General features: G+C 40.8%; 1 protein-coding gene across 31 annotated transcripts in view; it reads left to right on the top strand.

The window, feature by feature from the left end:
- Nucleotides 1-20333, top strand: part of MAST4 (microtubule associated serine/threonine kinase family member 4) — a 632749-nt gene that overhangs the window by 406941 nt on the left and 205475 nt on the right. For 5 of the 31 annotated variants that reach the window (XM_077117380.1, XM_077117382.1, XM_077117384.1 and 2 more), the window contains one exon: nucleotides 2209-2450. The exons of 25 other annotated variants lie outside the window; for them this stretch is intronic. In XM_077117380.1, coding sequence (XP_076973495.1) covers nucleotides 2305-2450 — 146 coding nt within the window. In that variant the 5' untranslated portion in view covers nucleotides 2209-2304. The remainder of the gene's footprint in view (nucleotides 1-2208; nucleotides 2451-20333) is intronic. One more of the 31 variants, XM_077117387.1, reaches the window with a different exon arrangement.

Genomic DNA, 20333 nt, shown 5'->3' on the forward strand with positions numbered 1-20333 from the left:
TACCCTGGTTAAGTGTCACTGTGCATTGAAAATAAACTCAGCTATAGAGCTTTAGACAGTAGATTCGGGGATCATGTATAAATATCATTATGGTATTAGTATGTAATTTACTTTGAACATTTTGTTTACCTTCAGATACAAAATTACTCTTAGGTAGATATCGCTAATTTTTATATTCATTCACAGAGAAAGTGAATCCTGCAGTCTTTGAGTATATCCTGCTTATAACCACTGCAGAGAAATGTTATATTGAAAAGTTCTCTGTTACTGATTTTACTGAGTAGATTTAATGTATATATAATTTTAACTATTTGAGTAGCCCATAACAGGGTCCTATCTCACAGACCGAATGTATGGAGGATAGTTTGGGGATGTTCTGTCATCAGACATTACTGCTTATCTTTTAGAATAGTTATTCTGTAGGCACTGCATCCATGCTTCCGTATTTTATACTCTGTAGAAGCAATCCAGAATTTTCCTTTTCAGTTATCAATAACATGGCACAGATTCTAATCCCTATATCAGAAATTGGAATCCTGGATATAAGATACCAAAATAGATACGTGTTTCAGAAATTAGTGGGTCATTAATGTATTCAGAATGTTATGACTAGATTTCTAATTTTTGAGAAAGAAGATAAGGTGTTTTCATTTTTTTTTTTTAAGTATGGAATTAGGCTAATAGTCATTTCTTAGCACACATCATATGCGTCTCTGCCTGGAGGCAGGGAGTGACGTCATACATGCCTATTTTAGGACTGGAAGGAATAGGTAAGACTGTACTTAGATAAAATGATGGCTACATCAGCGGACATTCCTGAGAATTTCCCAATGAGCTGCTAAGTTAGGCACAGTATGTTTCAGAGCAGCAGACCATTCTTAGCTTACCAAGTACTGACACCAAACCAGAAGCAGGTTTTGGAAGATCTTTTATGAAATTGACTGGAGCATTTTGAGCAATGGTTTTATATTTTAGTTTAAGACAAGTTCAGCCAAGTTTCAACTATCCATTTAATGGGATTTAAGAGTGGCATTAAGAATTTGCAAACCATAATATTAAGTTGAAATCTGGTTCCGGCTGCTGTTACCAACTTCTTTATACCAATGAAGGGCACAAACAACTTGAATCAGCTATGTATAAATACGTAGCTCCATTCCAAGACCCCATTCTCTAAGGTAGGAAAACATGATATAGTTTAGAGCCCTGGTCCAATGGCAAGGCAGAAGAATGTTCTTTAAGGAACTGATTGCAGTATAGCCGGAGTTTGTAACTCACTTCAGTCCTAAGAGTTGGTACCAGAATACCCAACTAATTCTTAAGTTGACTTTGCCTTATAAAACTAATTTGGAAACTATGCAGTATCAACTTCATTGTTTGATAGATCTGTTTATAAAATTCCTAGAAGATATTTGACTAATGCGCTTCACTTCCTTGCTTAAATTGAAGAGATAAGAAGCCCAAAAGTAAAACGATAACCAGACTGTAAGCTGTCTGCCCTGTGATGGGTATTTGGGAGTTGGCTGGTGGATAACAGTGGTGGTTTGGGTGGGTTGGGGGGGAGATGGGAACTATAATGGTCCATTGGCAGTTGAAGTTGAGAAAACCTCTGTAGAAAGTAATATAATTTGTAGCTATATTTAAGAACTTTTAAAATTACTTGCCTTGAATATATGTTTAGGAACACCTTTTATCATTGCCCCTGAGGATTAGAGAAAATGTGTTTTCCCTTACTTACTTTTCACTGCAAAGTGCTTAAAAACTTATCTTCCCATATAGAAATGTTTGTTGTTTTGCTTTTTAAAAACTACAGTATTGGGCAGGCCCTGGTGGCTCAGTGGCAGAGTTCTCACCTGCCATGCCAGAGACCCGGGTTTGATTCCCGGTGCCTGCCCATGCCAAAGAAAAACAAAAACAAAAACAAAAAAACTACACTATTTAACCTGAATTTTCATTTGCATTGTTTGATAAATACTTGTCAGCTATGCTGAAGATTTATCATTGATTCTTAATCAGGAAAATAATATATTCAATATAAAAAGGGCATTGGGGAAAAAAAAGGGCATTGGATATTCTTCGATGCAAAAATCAGATTTTGAAGATCTCTTTCACATTGCTTTGTCACATTGATAAGGCACAAATAAAAATGGCAGCTGTGGTTTTTAAAACGTAAATTTCGACAAGAAGCATTTTACTTATTCTGTCTTTTAGAACTGAACGGGGACCGCCCATTCGATGATTGATTACCTAGTGATATTGATAAGCATGCCATAGTGATTCTGCTCTGAAGGGAGCACAGTCCCTTAAATGAGCCATGCTGTCTTTACTGCAATCATTTTCCCCACTTGGAATGACGTCGTTCTAACTTTCAGTCTCACTCCAAGAAGCCTGAGTCCAGCGCCATCCAGCCCGGGCAGCCCTTGTAGCCCTCTCCTCGCGTTCCACTTTTGGAGGTAAGCATTCTGCACCGCCTGCCCAGAGCTGCTTTGCTTTTGCTCCCCCTCCCTCCAGTTCTCGTTATGAGTATTTGAACACTATGGACTCTGTAATATGCAATAATTTTTATTTTCTTTTTACTTAATTGTTACCATAGGGTTAAAATATAGGGTGAGGAAATTACTTGATGACTGACAGAAACACCAAGAAAATGTATTGTGCTTGTTCCATTTAGCGTATCTTACTAATATTTCGCTCAGGGTTGGGGATTAGTTGTTTGACCCCTGTGTCTACATTACAGGTTTTCATATTGTTTCCTGAGGAGATGATCTGCACTAAATTCCATAAATTTTGATTAATCTTTTATTGTGATACAATTTATTCCAACTTTTAGAAAACAATTCCCAATCTGTGCTGTAGTATCATAATATCTGGTGCCACAGATTATTTTATATGTTATTATTTACATAGGTGAAAGCATTTAGATCACCACAAAGGATTCGTATTTTTCAATCTTTTTAGACTCCCCAGTTATATATTCTTACCTTACTCCCTTACTCATAGGCTGATTTAAATGTGATCTTTGTTCTTTAGGGAAAAATCCCCCAGGAAGTCTTCTTGGATTTTATCCTAATTGATGACAAGAAAAACAATAGAAAATACTGCTAGGATTAAATGTAGACTACACATGTTCTGATAGACTTTTCATGAATTCGCATCTGTGAATATAGTGGGTTTCCCCTTTTCTTAACCAAAAGATGTACATAGAGTACTCAGCATAGTTTTTCTTTATCCCTAGTCACATCTAACTCTCTGAACTTAAATTACTTTCTATTCACAAACACTGTTTCCTTCATATGCTCAAATGTACAAAAAAAAATTGCCAGTCATGACAAGCAACTTAAAAATACCAATATGTATAAACTTAATGCTTAGATGATATCAATGAGACAAATTTAGCAAATTTGTTTCTCTCATAAAATAAGGCGGAACTGAAACCTGTGAGGAAGCACTGACTAGGAAAATGGATTAAGGGCTGTGGATTTTGGTTCTATTCTTCTGTTAGGATTATATTTATTACTGTAAAATTGACTTTCAACATGCATGTCCCATGGAATAGCTTTTACAAAGTATCCTCTGAATAGAATAGATCCTAAAGTGCAGGAGGAGTTTTCTGTCCATCTGGAAAATCTCATTGCACTTGTAATGTGTGTATTTTTGTTGATGCAACCATAGAAACTGAATCGTCTCTTGAACTTTATTTTCTTCATTGTAATATTTCTTCATTAAATGCTCACAGTTCCTTTTCTTTTTTCCTACCAAAAGACAAAAGGCTATTCAAGGATGAAGGCGCCATCACTTTAGGAAGAACACAAGTTACTCAGATAAATGCTATGGTGTGTAGAGGAGGGTGATGTTCTGAAGAGCGTTTTGGAGAAAGCTCTATGGAACTGATGACATTTGAGCCAGATCTTGAAAAACTCTTGAGGTTTCAATGGAGAAGGATGGATGGAGGTGGAGGACAAAATCAGACAGAGAATAAACAAAAGTAAGGAGGTGAGAAAAGGTGATCTGCTATAGAAATGATGTGCGTCACTGCAACGTGGGGGGTGAAGTAGGAGGGAAGCGTGGAGTTATATAGAGATTGATGTGGACTTAAAGACTAGTTGATTACTGAGCTAATAAGAAGTTTGAATTTCATTTTGTATGTATTCAGGAGTCATAGAAGATGTTTTTGAATAAGGAAATGACCTAGCTGAGAAAATTGACCCTCACAGATATTAAGACGAGATTGAATTTTAGACTGAAACTCCAATGAGGACGCTGGGACACTATGTCATAAGTAATAGGTGGTGGATAAGGATAACTGCAATGAGTTAAATTAACATTTGAAAAGTACTTTATAGCTGACCAAATGCTTTCCTATACATTACCACATTCAATTTAATCCTCCTGCCACTACTCTGAGACAGAAAGGAATATTGCTTCTGACTACACGTGAAGATGCTGACATACATAGAGATTAAATAGCTTACCTAGCCTAGGACTCAAAATGCAGTCTTGCATCTTTCCATTGAGATTAACTTGAGACATTCGCTTTTCCGATGATAGCATGTGTTGAATTTTAGTTATCTGGTTTAGATAGACCTTGTGACCTCCTTGAGTCACTTCTATACACCTGGTGCGACTCTCAGTGCCTAGAACTTAGTAAATGTTCGAGAAATGCTTACTAAAGGGTGAATGAATGAATACGTTAGAAACCAAAGGTGTAGTGAGTGGTTAAAGTACTACTAACAAATCGATCCCCAAATGTACAAAGGCTTAAATACAGTAAAATTGTATTTCTCACTTACAGACAAAGGGGATAGAGCAGGATCTCTCCTCCACGCAGTCACCCAGGGATCCAGGGAGATCCCTATAGGGCTTCCAGGTGGCTCCGGGCATCACCATCCAGCTGGTAGAAAAGGGAGGCACTTGGAGGATGGCTCACTGCCAGACTTGAGCATGGCACACCCCACTTCTGCTCACATTCCACTGCCTAGATGTAGTGTTCTAACTACAGGAGAGGCTGCGAAATGTAACTTAATTGCAGCTGGGAAAAGGAGAAAATTGACTTCTGGCTCAGAAGGCAATGAAAGTAAGGTGCCCATAGAAGGTACTTAGTAGACATAGGTGAATGAATGACTGCCCTCGAGATTTCTAGCTTTGGATGGCTTGAATGGAATTCAAGAGGAACAAGTTGGGAATGGAGAAAGCTATAACAATGATGAGTCTGGTCTTGAACATACTGAGACAGCTGTAGATTAAGATATCCAGTTGGCACCTTGGAATTGAGGGTCTCTGACAGTGTGCCTGAAAACGTTGGTCTAATTCTATACATTTTAGAGATTCCAGATATGCTCACACTGTTAACCACAAAAAAGCAGTATTGTTCCCTGCACAGAAATTATTTGGTGCCTCTTCTATTGACTGTGATGGATCAATCAGATTTCTTTGTTCCTTATGAATGGAGGTTGAAGGTTGGGGGCGAGTGATGGCGGTGATCATTAACAGTGTCTGTGCCTCTTGAGGTGCTGACACTCGGAATTTCTAAGTACGGCACTGGAGGCAGGCTGTGCTGAGGCGTGGGTTGGCTCTCCGTCCCCAGCGGGCTCCGTGGGCCTCTCTAGCTCAGACTTCCTGAAGGCTGCCCAGAAAGGAGAGCGCTGCAGCTTCTGGGATGGCTCCGTTGTTAATTGAAATTCGTTTGGTTTGCTTTGTTTGGGGAATGAAATTTTGAACTGTTCCATGGAAGTTAGAGCGAGCATTATTTTGGCTCTGTATGGAAGGAAGAACTTCCTAATAAAGTGTTCTGAATATGGAATGGACTGTCTCACCAGACCATGGTGTTTCATGCCATTAAAAGTCTCCAGGGAGGTAAGGTACTCAATTAGCTGGAATACATGATTCCCAAAGGCCCTTCCATCCTGAAATTCTGACACGTTTTTATCTTTGAGCAGGGCTAGAGACAGAGGCAAAATACATAGTTTCTCACAAACTGAAAAACAATGTGGCCCAAATATCAGTTGCTCAGCTGCTGTGTGATAGAGAGCGTCTTTAAGACCTTAAGTGGCATTATGTTTGCCTTCCTTTTACCCTTTCCAAGGCCCTCAGAATTTCTCATAAAACCCAGCACCTAATAAACTGATTACCATTTAAGAGCTGTCTGCAATGGTGATAACAGTGCCTTGTGTGTAATTTAGATGTAACCTGTGTCATCTTGTAATCTGGACTGTGGTGAAATTGCAGGCTTGTAAAGGAAGTTGCTCTGTTTACATTCAGTGCATCTTTTTTGGCACCTAGCTTGCCATCGATAGGGACCCAGTGAGTAGCTGGTAGCTGGCTACCTTTACGGAGTGACCACACACCTGCCATGATGTAGTGATGTTCTTTCCTATTTCGCTTTCATTTGCTGACTTCTGAGTGGGTGGCAGTCATTAGGGTACCTGTTGTACTTCCTGAGCTCCTTCTCTTTTACTTTGTTCATCCTTTTCTTTGCCTTTCCTTTAGGCTTCTTGAGTCTTAAGGTAGTAGATGCACGGTCAGATATGGGCAGAGTGAAGAGTGAGGTTATCCCATTTCTTCTTATCTTTCCCCAGTATAACTGAAAGCGTGCATGCCGCATTGCTGGTAGAACACAGTACTGGTTTTGGAGAAGAGTGGTGTCACATGCTATAAAATCCAGGGTGACAGCAATTCTTGTCCTTTTTTTTTCTTAACAAATGTACCCACGAAACCTAAAATAATGCCTGATACAAGGAATAGGGGCTCCATACATATGTATTGATTGAATGAATAACTGTTATTTCCTGGGACCGACCTGTTTTGATATTTTTATCTGAGCTCAAAACATGACAAACATAGAGACATACAATAGGTATTCTTTCAGAGTGGTGCTGACACCTTGAGAAATAGGGCAGAGATGCTGAGTCTTCCTTAAATATTAAATTACAGCAGTCGAAATGTAAAAACTGGGTGCCTGGGTTGTCGAGTGGTAGAATGCTCGCCTTGTATGCAGGAGACCCAGATTTGATTCCCGAACCATGCACCCACCCAAAAAGAAGTAAAAACTGTCCAGACATCAGTTCTAAACAGGGCAAGATTCAAGGACAAAGTAGAAAGAAATTATTAAAGAAAAGTAATCCCCACAGGACATGTGATAGTTAAGAGTCAGTTGTCAACTTGGCCAGGTAAAGTTCTATTGCTGTGGACATGAGCCAATGGTACATGAACCTCATCTGTTGTTCATTACATCCGCAGTCGGCTAGGAGTTGTGCCTGCTGCAGTGAATGATGTTTGACTTAATCGGCTGGTGCTTAAATGAGAGAGCTCAACGTAGCACAGCCCCAGCAGCTCAGCATACCTCATCTCAGCACTCACAGCTCAGCCCAGGCCTTTGGAGATGCAGAAAGGAATCACCCTGGGGAAAGTTGTTGGAACCCAGAGGGCTGGAGAGAAGACCAGCAGAGACCATCCTGTGCCTTCCCACATAGGAAAGAACCTCAGTTGAAAGTTAGCTGCCTTTCCTCTGAAGAACTAACAAAATAAATCCCCTTTTATTAAAAGCCAATCCATCTCTGGTGTGTTGCATTCCAGCAGCTAGCAAACTAGAACAATACATAAGAGACTAAACCTGGCTAAGGTGAGAAACAGGAGAAAATAATCTAGTTGTCTTGGCAAATCACACCCTGAACAGGGAAGGTTCCTGTAAGGAAAGGGGAGAGACTCTAAGCTCCACAGGGGCCAAAGCCTGTCTAACCTGCTTATTGCTATTTCCCTAGCACCTGTTTCAGTATTTGGTTTATAGTACATACTTAATAAATGAATTCGTTGTTGTCAATAAATGTGTTTTCCAGCTTTAAGAGAGTTGTTCTGAATTGAGAGATCGCACATAAAAATCAAGGTTGGGGCTCCTTTTGAAAAACCAGCCTCTTCTGAGAGCCCGCAGTCCTTGTGGTGATGTCCTCTCTACAGCTGGGTCACTGCTGCCCTTTTTTCTGTGATTCTCTTCTTCAGTTCACTGCAGACCCCACCCAGCTCCCTTCATTCGTTCACTTCTCCTTACCCGCCTTGGAGGCATTTGGGTTTGTGACTCGCATGGCCTAGGGCAGAGTCCCTGAGTCTTGTCACTGCCCCTCCGCCTTCCAGTCTTTGGGATCTTGGACTGGTCATTCCCTGCCTGGACCCTCATCGCCTGTGTCTCTGAATGCCCTGCCTCACCAAAAGCACATGAATAAGAGCTTCTAGGTATTTTGTGCCTAACTTTGTATTGGCAAGAATATGATGTATGATGGTCCTAAGGTCATGGGCAGGAAAGGAGACAGTGCTTGTCAGGGACAGTTGTCCCCCAACTTGGTTTTGCCACGTGCTCATTCTTTTGTCCTGTCATTGCTGGGAAGGTGAGTGGGTATCCGTGGCTGCCTTGATCCCCTTCTGTTACTTGTTGCCATGGTGAGGGGCAGACAAGCATCTACCAAACCCGTCCCAACGTGTTGTTATTGTGTATCGCTTATTCACAGGGAACCGGGAGGTGTCCAAAAATCACCTGACTGCCGAACCCTTTTCGTTTCATTTCCTTTTTAGAATGAGCAGGGCCATGTGTCCTTTTCATTCTCTCTTTTCTCCCTTTCACTTTGTGGAGAACATTGAAAGAATCGGAAGAATTGAGTACCAGGTAGAGATTTTTTTATGTATTCTGCAGACCCCAGTTCCTATGCCTTTATGAATGTGGTGGTTTAACAGATTGCCTTTTGCATCTCTGAATTTCCTTCTGAATTGTTAGGTAGGACTGGATCGGTTTTCTGCAGACACTCCCGGGAGTGGCTGTGCTGAGCAGAGATGAGCCTGGTGTGAGGGGTTTGCTGACCTGTGGGTGTGGGGCTGGTCTGAGACGGGGAACCCCGCTGGGGTGCTGACTGGGGGCATGGACCCTCCCTTTCCTCGGTCTCTGCTGATCCCACCACTGTGTGGTTGTGCTGCTTGTGAGAACCTAAAGAAGGGAGAAGGGGATGATGGCTTTGCAGGAGCCCGCAGGGTGAGAGGGTGGGGTTGGGCACAGACTTCCGGTGGTTAGCGGTCATGGTGGAGGGGGAGTAAAATAAACTTACGGCAGAAGACCCCTGGTGCGTAGGTGCTTTCCTTAGAGTCTACGGGAGCACATTATTGAAACTGATATCATAAGCTTTCCTGCTAAGGCTTGGCAGAGGCCGGGGGGGAGGGGTCCTGTGAAATCAGATGGTGAGCACAGCTCTGAAGGCTGCGCGCGTCCCCGGAATGTGGTGGTCCTTTCGGAGCGTCCTCTCTAGCATCCATAGGTACCTGTACCTGCTGGGTCTGAGGCCCATCCCGGGGCCTTGTTTCTCCTGACGATTCTTATTTCTTCTGTTAGGAACGTATTGGTTCAGTCTGCTGACTTGGTTTAAAGGGCAAACTTACTAACCTAGCTATTTGCATGCGCAGTGACTCAGTTTCCAGCTTTATAGAGAGCTTGTTACTTGCCCGGTGCTGGCCTTAGTGCTTCACCTGTATTAACTGGCTTAGTTCTCCTAAGGTACTGCTACTGTCTTCATTTTATAGATGCAAAAACTGAGACACGGAGAGACGGACGTATCTAGGGTGACCATGTAAATAAGTTTGCCCAGGGGTGGTCTGACTTATTGATAGTGCCCTCCTTTCACTCTCAAACCCCCCTAGTTTGGACAGCAAATTATATCCACTTTCCAGTGTCGAGAAAGTGACCACGTCCAGTTCAGAGTCAAGCGTTTGGCCGGAGAGCCCACACTCTTCTTCTGTGGCAAGAAGCTGCTGCTGCCTACATTTTCTCTCACGTACTTCCACAATTTACAGTCACTTTAAATTTTCATTCCGGACATCCTGTTCCATTTGCAGGAGAGCTGGTTTCGTCACGTGTCTGGAGCACCTGTGCTTGGTTCACTGTGAACTTGAATCTTTCAGCCCTCCATTGCGAGCAAGCTAGTGGGGGCGGCGACACGGTTAGAGTTGTGGTATCCTGTCTTTCTGATTTACATCCTCATTTTGGGACAGAGCATAGTTGATACATGGGGGTGGAGTTTGCTTCACTTTGGAACCCGGGCCGTGGGCTGCAGTGGCCCCTGCTCCCCGCAGGTTCTCTAAGCCAAGCCCCTGCACCTGGCGGACTCAGCTCCCCTGGGGTGACCTGCCTGCAGGTGCCCTTCGAGCCTCTTCAGTCTGAAGGACGAGCCACAATACTTCCTTTGAACCACCCGACATTAAAGCCCCTTTGCAAGATTAAAAAAAAAAACCCTTTGGCCCGTAACCTGGAGTGCCCATTGCTATCTAGTCTTTCTGGGTCTTTCTGACTATTCTACTTAACCATCTTTCTTATTTTAATGCAGTGTTCTAAAAAAGGTATTGAGGCGAAATTCACACACCATGAAATGAAACCATCCTAAAGCGAACAATTCAAGGGCATTTAGGACATTCGCAATAAGATTTCTATCACTCCGGAATAAAACTCTGTACCTGCGAACTGCTCCTCCCCCACGCCCCTCCCCCGCTCTCCTCCGCCCCTAGCACCCACCGGTCTGCTTTTTGTCTCAATGAATTCACCTGTTCTGGATACTGCATAAAATGGAAGTGTGCGATGTTTAATCCTGGTGTCTGACTTCTCGCACTTAGCAGAATTTGTTTGTGATTCCTCAGCGTTGGCATGTGTTTCAGAACTTCATTCCTTTTCATGGCTGAATGATATTTTGTCGCCTGGATATACCACGCTTGTTGATCCATTCATCTATTGATGGATCAGGGGGTTGTTTCCACCTTTTGGGTCTTGCACACAGCGCTCCTATGGACACGTGCGTCCATGTGTCTGTCTGGGTTCCTGGTTTTCAGGTCTTGTGAGTACATACCTAAGACTTGGATTGCTGGATACGTGGTAAGTTTAACTCTTTTAAGGCACTGCCAAACTGTTTTCCTAATTAATCCATGTTTTGAATTTTGGTTTGAAAACCTAACCTTAATGGTTGTCTCTTATTTTTTATTAGGTCTTCTTTGAGAGAGGGAGGGGCTGGGCAGGGTGGAAAGTTCTGCATTCCATTCCATTTTGTTACTGTCTTACTTTGCAACTAGAGAAAAAGACACTTGACATCATTTCTCAAAACCTGTTTCCTACATTTAAAATGAGGATACAGCCATTAACACCCACCCTGTTGATAAAAGAATTAAGTTGTGATATTCCTTGAAAGCATAAGGTGGTGATGATAATGTGAAGCAGAGGTGTCTCAGTAAGAGGAGTGATACAAGTGCGGAATCAGAAAAAAAATTTTTCTCAAGTTTCTCCAGCAGTAACATGGGGACAATAATATCTCTTAGAGGCGTTATAAGAATTAATTAGGTAACATTTGTTAAACGTTTCAAAATGAGTGCTCTATTTTATTATTATTAGCTTCATATTGTTCTTGGAAGCGAGCTTTCAAAATAATCTACAAAACCTGAAGCTTTTTTATCAAGGATATTGCATGTTCTAATTGAATGTGACAGTGAATGATGAGATATTATGAAACTGGGATGGCTGTGCGAATGGTCCTGGGTAAAAAGGATATGAGCTAAATTTCATGAGTTTTTTTTTTTTTTTTAACATTTTTATTGACAAATCTTCAAAATCTTCACAAACATACAGTCCATACATGGTATACAATCAGTGGCTCACAATATCATGACATAGTTGTATATTCTTCACCATAATCATTTTTTATGAAACATAATCACATACAAACACAATCTTACCATATGATCACTCCATTCTTCTTATATAATCAATAACTCACAAAATCATCACATAGTTGTATATTCATCATCATGATCATTTCTCAGAACATTTGCATCAATTCAGAAAAAGAAATAAAAAGAAAACAGAAAAAAATACTGATACATACCATACCCCTTACCCCCCCCTTTCACTGATCACTAGCATTTCAATCTAGTAAATTTATTTTAACATTTCTTCCCCCTATTATTTGAGTTCTTAGGCTTTTCTACTTTTTTTCCCATGACAGTTTGCTCAGCTGAATTATTACTGGCTCCACTTAATAAAACATTATGGAGATACACCAAGTGAGAAGAACATTTATTTTCCTGCAGTGTTATCGGAATTGTTTTCTTTTCCCCTCCTTTTTATGTAAAATAGGAATTTGGTTCAATCTTAATGAGGTTCTGAATCAAAAGTCATTTTTTATTGTTCTTCTTTTGTTTCTGTTTGTGCATATTTGTTCGTTTAGGTCATCCATCAGGAAATCCTTTGAGTCTACCTTTGCAATATACTTTTCTCACTGCTCCTAATATACTACTTTGGTCTGAATCCCTGTCCTCTCTCCCTTGTATCTTTGAACTAGCCTCCACACTTATCCTCCTGTTTTAGCCTTTTCCCTTCCATAGTCTGTTCCCTCTCCAGAGTGGAGAGGATGTAAATTACTGCTCTGGCTCAGAACCTTCCAGAGGCTGCCCATGCATCTTCCATGGCTGGGCTTCCTGCTGCCTCCCCACCTCCCCCATATATATCCTTCTTCTTCTTATTATTATTTCAATTTTGAAGAACCATTTGAGATTAAGTTTCAGACATTCAGAAATTCTCCCCTAAGCACTGTGACTCCTAAGAACACAGATAAGAACATAAGCACAATGTTCTGGTTGCACCCTCAAAACTGAACATTATTGCAATAGTAGTATCTGATATAGGGTTCATATCAACTTCCCCCAAATGTCCCCAGAAAGCTCTTTAGAGTTTTTTAAAACTTCAGAATCCAATTAAAGATCACATATTCCATTTAATTGCTGTATCTCTTTAGTTTCCTTTAATTTAGAACAGTCCACCACATCTTTTTGTGTCTTTTCATAATGTTAACATTTTTGAGGCATACGGGACAACTGTTTTTTTGCTATACCACAATCTCAATCTGGCTGATGGACTTTTTGTTATTAGTTTCAGCTTAAGTCTATTTGGTGAGAACAGATGAGGCTGTTCCCCCCACCCCCCAACCCACTGCATCGTAATCAAGAAGCCCTGGATCTTGTGTCTGTGAGATTTTTTTCATCATAGTGATGTCCCTTTTGCTTTATCAAGTAATCTCTGGGCTGATATTTTGAAACAGTGAATATCCTTTTCCAACACTCTCACTCCCAGTGATTTTAGCATCATTGATGACCCTTGCTTGAATGAGTTAGTCCTTTGCTGTTGATCAAATGGCAGTTTTCTAATTCTACCATTAGCTGGCAGTTTTCAATTATAAAAGAATTCTTAGGAGTATTACTACGAGACTGATGCAATTTTAAAAAAGAATAAAATAAAAAAAACAAATGTTTAATTCATTGCCATTACTCCTTTTTTGTCGGTCAGGTTGTCCCTAAATTTGGACACGGGGAGCTCCTCAAGCCAGCTCCTGGGTCCTTTTGACATAACCCTGTTAGTCTTAGTAGTTCCTCACTTTTTGGCTGTATTAGAGTTCTCTAGAGAAACAGAACCATCAGGAGAGATCTGTAAATATGAGGTTTATAAAGTGTGTCTCACACAACTACAAGAATGGAGGAGTCCAAAATTTGTAGGGCTGACTGCAAGTTGGCACTCCGATGAAGGGTCTGGACGAACTCGACAGGAGAGGCTCGCTGGCTGAAGAAGCAGTGAAAGAGTCTCTCTTCTTTAAAGGCCTCTAACTGTTTGGATTATCTCATTGTGGGTAAGATGTTTTAGTTGATCTCAGATGTAATCAGCTACAGATGCAGTCAACTGACTGATGATTTAATACACCAGCCTTCTGGTGTATCAACCAGCCACAAAATCTCCTTGCAGCAATGGTCAGACCAGTGCTTGCTTGACCAGACAACTGGGTGTTATCACATGGCCAAGCTGATACCAGAACCCAACCATCACAGCAGCACAATAAGAGGTTCTAGCTGCTCTGGAGCTAGAGGAACATTTTTCTTCCTGATACCCCAGTGGTTCTCTCCTTCCCACCCTTAACGTTTGTATTCAAATAGTACTGCAGCAGAGGACGCCCTGCTTCATGATACTCACCAGGGAGCATATCCCCACCTGATATGTAACATTTGTATCCAAATAGTACTGCAGCGGAGGGCACCCTGCTTCATGATACTCACCAGGGAGCATAGCCCCACCTGATATGTAACGATTTTTTGTCTACTGTTTATCTTACCCAACTAGAATACAACCTGTAAATTGGTAGAGATTTTGCCTATGGTATGCATCACTGGTTCCCTAGTACATGCTTAATAAATATTTATTGAGGAAATGAATGAATTTATTCCCCTCTTCAGCTCTTGTCCAGCTTTTCCAGGTTCGCTGTTAACTGTTTTATTTCTTGTCACTGAGATGATTCACACTTCAGGATATTATTCACCTGGCCTTCGTTGTAATTTTGCATCTCATAGTTTTTCTATCCTTGGATTCTGGTGGCATTCTAAATTATAACTAACAGTGCCTTGCAAATGGCACTCCAAGGCACCTGGCAATGATAGCAGAAGCATTTTTGATGCAGTTCCTTCTTCTCCAGCTTCTCTGAACAGAAGGTCTGGCTATTTTAGAAGTAAAAAATGAAACACTTAACAGGCTAGAATTTTTTTAATGGAATCTAATGCTGGGAACTAAAATAATGAGTAGAATAATTTAATTCCTATATGAACAAATAATGATTTATTCTGAACCTAATACCTTAAAATCCTGAATGAGTTTGGCGAAGTATAAGAGTTGGTTCTTCTTCTCAAAGAATGTATAATCTGAAATGATGAGAATTAAGAAAAAAATGTGAACCAAGAATTGTACTTTAACACTTAACGTGGTGATGGGTATTGTGAGCTGAGTGGTGATCCAAAATACAGCAGTTCCTAATCCTTGGATTCTGTAAATATTACCTTAATTGCAAAATAGAGTCTTTGCAGATGTGATTTAGTTAAGGATTTGGGGATGGAGAGAGTTTCTTGGCTTATCTGGGTGATCCCAAATCCAATCACAAGTGGCCTTTATAAGAGAGACTCAGAGGGGGTTTGACGCACATGGAGAAGTTGGAAGAGGCAAGGAAGCATTCTCCCCTAGAGCCTTTGGATACTGCTGAGTTCAGGCTTTGGGCCCCTGGTACTGGAAGGGAATGAATTTCTATTGTTTTACAGCCACCAAGTAATTTCTTACAGTAGCTGTAGGAAACTATAATACAGCAGTTAACTGTACATTTCCTCATCTCTGTTTTGACCATCAAATGACCCTGTAAGGGAGGTTTGGCGAGTATCTTTACCCCTATTTAACAGTAAAAGAGGCGAGGACTGAATGAGCCATGTGAGTATGCACCAGCTTTTCTGAGTCGTACTCCAGGGCTCCCTTCACTGTGGCATCTGCCTTCTTCTAATAATCGGAGCCAGTGAAACAGCACAGACCCAGCATATTTCATAAAAGAAAACGACTGTGGGAGGAGAGACCCAGACAAACATGTGAGAGGTGGGAATGCAAGGGCATCCTTAAAGAATGAAGATATTTAAAGAATCAGAAGTTGACCAGCCCTGTTTCCCATTGTCCAGGAGACTTATTCTTATTTCACATGCTGTTTTAGCCTTCCAGGTTTTGGATGCCATTGAGGGTATGTGCATTCACTGATGTGTATGTCTGTATGTCATGGAGGGGAGAATGCCCCACAGTCTAGTTGATGCTAAATTTTAGCCCCCTCACCTGGTGTCATTGCCTCTTTAGTTTCCACGTGCATGGCAGCTGTGTGGCACGGGACAAGCAGCGGGTTATGGGTAACCCAAACGAAAGGGGCCAGATTAAAACCACGCAATGAACAGCAGTCCTCTGAGCCCTTACTCCATCCCAGAAAGCTCTCAGTGTGGCTCAATCTCTCTCCCTGTCAGTAATTCAACTTTTGCTACAGGTCTGCTCTAGGCCGCATGGCCTGCACTGCTGCTACCCAGTGATGGGAGCGCCAAACTCCTGTTGTAGCCCACAGTAACTCTACTTTTGTGAGCCGGTACTGTGCGGGAGGTGACGATAAATGGGATTCAGTGTCTCCCCTCAGGGAGCTCTCGGACGCGTGCGGAGAACCAGCAGGGAAACAGCTAACAGCCTGACTGGAGTGTAATAGCAGAAGAATAGATTAATTTCAGGCTGTACCCTCTGCCCAGACATTACGAGAAGAGGAAAGAAAAGTTGTGTTTAATAAAGGGTCTTTGCAGGGTCACACTGGAGCCAGGATGTGGGAGAAAATCCCTGGACTGTGGCATCTGACAGGAGGAGCTGGACAGTAGCACCCCCCAGCATAGATAAGGACATTTTGGGTGTGATTACAATGTGCTTTGGGTTTATCCATCCTTCACCCCTTAGCTTTCTAGAAACCAGGGCGCTGTCTGGAAGCCTGGATTGAATGGGCTGCCTGTTTAGCTGAGGCTGAGATGGAACAGTATCAGTAATTGCACCCACCTTTCATTTCTTTTAAAATTAGCCACTGACCCCCATCCTCCATTCCTTCACATATATATTTATTTATAGATAATGGTCGAAAGCATCAAAGGAGCTAATTTTTATAGGCATTGAACAGAAATCAGGAGCCTCAAACCTTGAAGCAACAGGCCTGCGTGGCATTGGGTGTTTGTTGTGGGGTTGGCACCGGGGCTCTGATGTAGGTGGTCTCACCTTTGTGACTATAGAGATTCTTTTAAATGTTAGGTGGTTTTTAGAAATCATGAAATGAAAGCCGATACATCTCTTGATTGAGAAAATACAGAAAGAAGAAAGTGACTGTGAATTACAGAACATTAAAAAATATATATTTTATTGAACACAACAGCAGCTCTAGACATTTAAAAAAGAAAGTAGTCATGCCTCTGCTAAGTGGGACGCTCTCTGTTCAGTTGACTGGCGGTGTTTGGGTTCAGAGACCCCTCATGACAGCCTCACAGGAGTAAATCAGTTTTTTTCACCTTGATGTCCCTGTCAGGTTGTACTCTGAGTTCACATGGGCCATTGCTTCTTTTCCAAAAGGAAAAATAATATATTGTAAGTTACCGTGCTTATAGAAATAATTGAAATTACATTTGACACCATACGCTTTGGTGAAAACAGAACTGTTTGAGAGAAACAGGGTTTGAGAGAAAATATATTTTATTGTTTTGTCAATTTCCTGCATACTTTTGTGTTTTCTGAGTGGTGTCTTGGTAAGATGGTAGTGACTGCTGAGGATTTGAACTCAGTATTTGGAACCCTGTGATTATCTTGTTTTCTAAGGCATTTTCATTTTTATTCTGGGCCTCTTTGGCGCTTCAAGTTGAATTTCTTTTTCGGTATAGAGTCAGTTGCCTAAAGTAGTGCTGCTGTAAAATCACACACATAAATTTTTATGTTGTTTGCTTATTTTGAGACCCTGCTGTATTCCATACATAAGTTTCTAAGTTTGATTATGAATGAACATGAGAGACAATCTACTGTGAAATTGTTGTGATCATTTTAACATGGTAATAAAATCAGAAATAATCTTTCCAGTAAAGTAAAATGAACCATTCCAAAAGGAAAAAAGACTGTAAATGATCATAGAGAAGTAAATGAAATTATATTTGATAACTGAAATTACGTTTCTCCCCTCACCTCCAAAAATTATACAATTTCTTAGGTGCTTCTAAGGTTTAGGTGATCCTTGAGTGAGTTATAATAATAAGAGTAGGGTTTACTGAAGGAATCAAGACCAAAAATGGCCCTTTGTTGTTTATCTGTGTTTTAAAATCAGGAAGTCATCTTCAAACTATTTGTAAGTTGCATCACATTAATCAGCGAATATAACTGACTCTGGTTAGGTTGCTCCACTAATGCCATAGGAAATACCAAGAAGATAAGGTATATTTATTTTCTAGAAACTTATTTTGGTTGCAAGTAATGATTTAGCCAAGCCTGGACACCTGAAAAAAATAACATTTTTCAAAGGTTTATGGTATGAATGCCACATGAGTAGTGCAGCCAGATGTAGGAATTTGTTTTAGAATAGAATTTGAACTGGGATGTGAAAGTTGATTAGGGAAGAAAGAGTACAGGTCATCAGAGATGAGCAGAGGGGTACGAATTGAAAGAATGGCTGTGACATGTTCAGGGGTGAGCAATCAGCCAGTTTGCCTGAGAGCTTAAGTGATGCTAGAGTGGAAGGAGAGGGGTTTTCATGAGAAAGGAAGGTGAAGTCAGGCTAGAGTGTCTCAAACACCAGGGTAGAAGCCTTCCCTTTTGTTTTTTTTTTTTCTTTTCGGTGGAGAATGTGCCTGAAGATTTTAAACCCAGGAAATGGAATGATGAACGTGGTAGATCAGTATCTACCCTGGGAAAGTGCAGGAAAGGAGTAGCTACACCAGAAAGGTACCGCTGGGGTTTTCAGGACTTCAGGTATAGAGTGGGTGAAGGTTGGCATTTATCCACAGAAATGCTGAGGCCTCTTTTAGGAGAGGCGGATATTCTGCAAAATCCATCTTACTCCTGTTCCTGCAAGTTGGGTCTGGACTCAGCAAAGCCAGTGGTGCTCCAGGGAGCAGGGAGCAGCCCTGGAGCTGTGTTCAGCTGCAACCTGCAACTGAGATTTCTTGTAGCCAGTTCGCTAGGGAGTAAACCTAGTGCTCCCGTTTGGAGAAACACCTGAATGAGCTAATTAATGCTCCAGTTTGGGCCCACATGCTCTAGGGTGTGGAGGAGGGACACTTTTATCTGCATTTCCTACCACTAGGTTCAGGCTGCTGGGGCAGGCTGGACCACACAGCATTGAGGGTTAACATATATCAAGCTCAGTGTCAAGAGCCCAAACAAGCTTTTCTTTCAGATCCTTGACATATCTGAGTTATTGAGCTTTTGGGCAATAATCTGGCCACCTTTCAGATGCTCTACAGACAATGTTAGAGAATGTCATTGAACTTTTTGAGAGACTAGCCACCAAAGCTCTGCCAGACTTGTAGCTGTCAGTCATTAAGTTTGCATGAGAGTGTGGGTATATAAGAATAAATTCAGTGCAGAGCTGTTTGCAGATCGTGAGTGAAGTCAGTCATTATGCATCCAGATGAGTTGTGCAGAGTAATTCTGAATGCTGTCATATTTAATTTGTCAAGGGAAAACCATGGATGTTAAGCTTTCTGGGTGTAAAAATCATGTGAGGAGGTCACCTGCCTTTTTTTTTTTTTTTACATTTTTTTTTTATTAATTAAAAAAAGAATTAACAAAACAATTAGAAATCATTCCAATCTACATGTACAATCAGTAATTCTTAATAACATCACATAGTTGCATATTCATAATTTCTTAGTACATTTGCATCGATTTAGAAAAAGAAATAAAAAGACAACAGAATAAGAATTAAAACAATAATAGAAAGAAAACGAACAAACAAACAAAAAAAACCTATACCTCACATGCAGCTTCATTCAGTGTTTTAACATAATTGCATTACAATTGGGTAGTATTGTGCTGTCCATTTCTGAGTTTTTATATCCAGTCCCGTTGTACAGTCTGTATCCCTTCAGCTCCAATTATCCCTTCTCTTTTTTTTTTTTTTTATTAACGGAAAAAAAGAAATTAACCCAACATTTAGAGATCATACCATTCTACATATGCAATCATTAATTCTTAACATCATCACATAGATGCATGATCATCATTTCTTAGTACATATGCATTGGTTTAGAAGAACTAGCAACATAACCGAGAAAGATATAGACTGTTAATATAGAGAAAAAAATAAAAGTAATAATAGTAAGAACAAAACAAAACAAAACAAAAACCTATAGCTCAGATGCAGCTTCATTCAGTGTTTTAACATGATTACTTTACAATTAGGTATTATTGTGCTGTCCATTTTTGAGTTTTTGTATCTAGTCCTGTTAAACCGTCTGTATCCCTTCAACTCCAATTGGCCATTATCTTACCCTGTTTCTACCTCCTGCTGGACTCTGTTATCAAGGACATATTCCAAATTTATTCTCGAATGTCTGTTCACATCAGTGGGACCATACAGTATTTGTCCTTTAGTTTTTGGCTAGACTCACTCAGCATAATATTCTCTAGGTCCATCCATGTTATTACATGCTTCATAAGTTTATCCTGTCTTAAAGCTGCATAGTATTCCATCGTATGTATATACCACAGTTTGTTTAGCCACTCTTCTGTTGATGGAGATTTCGGCTGTTTCCATCTCTTTGCAATTGTAAATAACGCTGCTATAAACATTGGTGTGCAAATGTCCGTTTGTGTCTTTGCCCTTAGGTCCTTTGTGTAGATACCTAGCAATGGTATTGCTGGGTCATATGGCAATTCTATATTCAGCTTTTTGAGGAACCGCCAAACTGCCTTCCACAGTGGTTGCACCATT

This window comes from Tamandua tetradactyla, chromosome 9, assembly GCF_023851605.1.
Source record: "Tamandua tetradactyla isolate mTamTet1 chromosome 9, mTamTet1.pri, whole genome shotgun sequence".
In the NCBI taxonomy this organism is placed as follows: domain Eukaryota; kingdom Metazoa; phylum Chordata; class Mammalia; order Pilosa; family Myrmecophagidae; genus Tamandua; species Tamandua tetradactyla.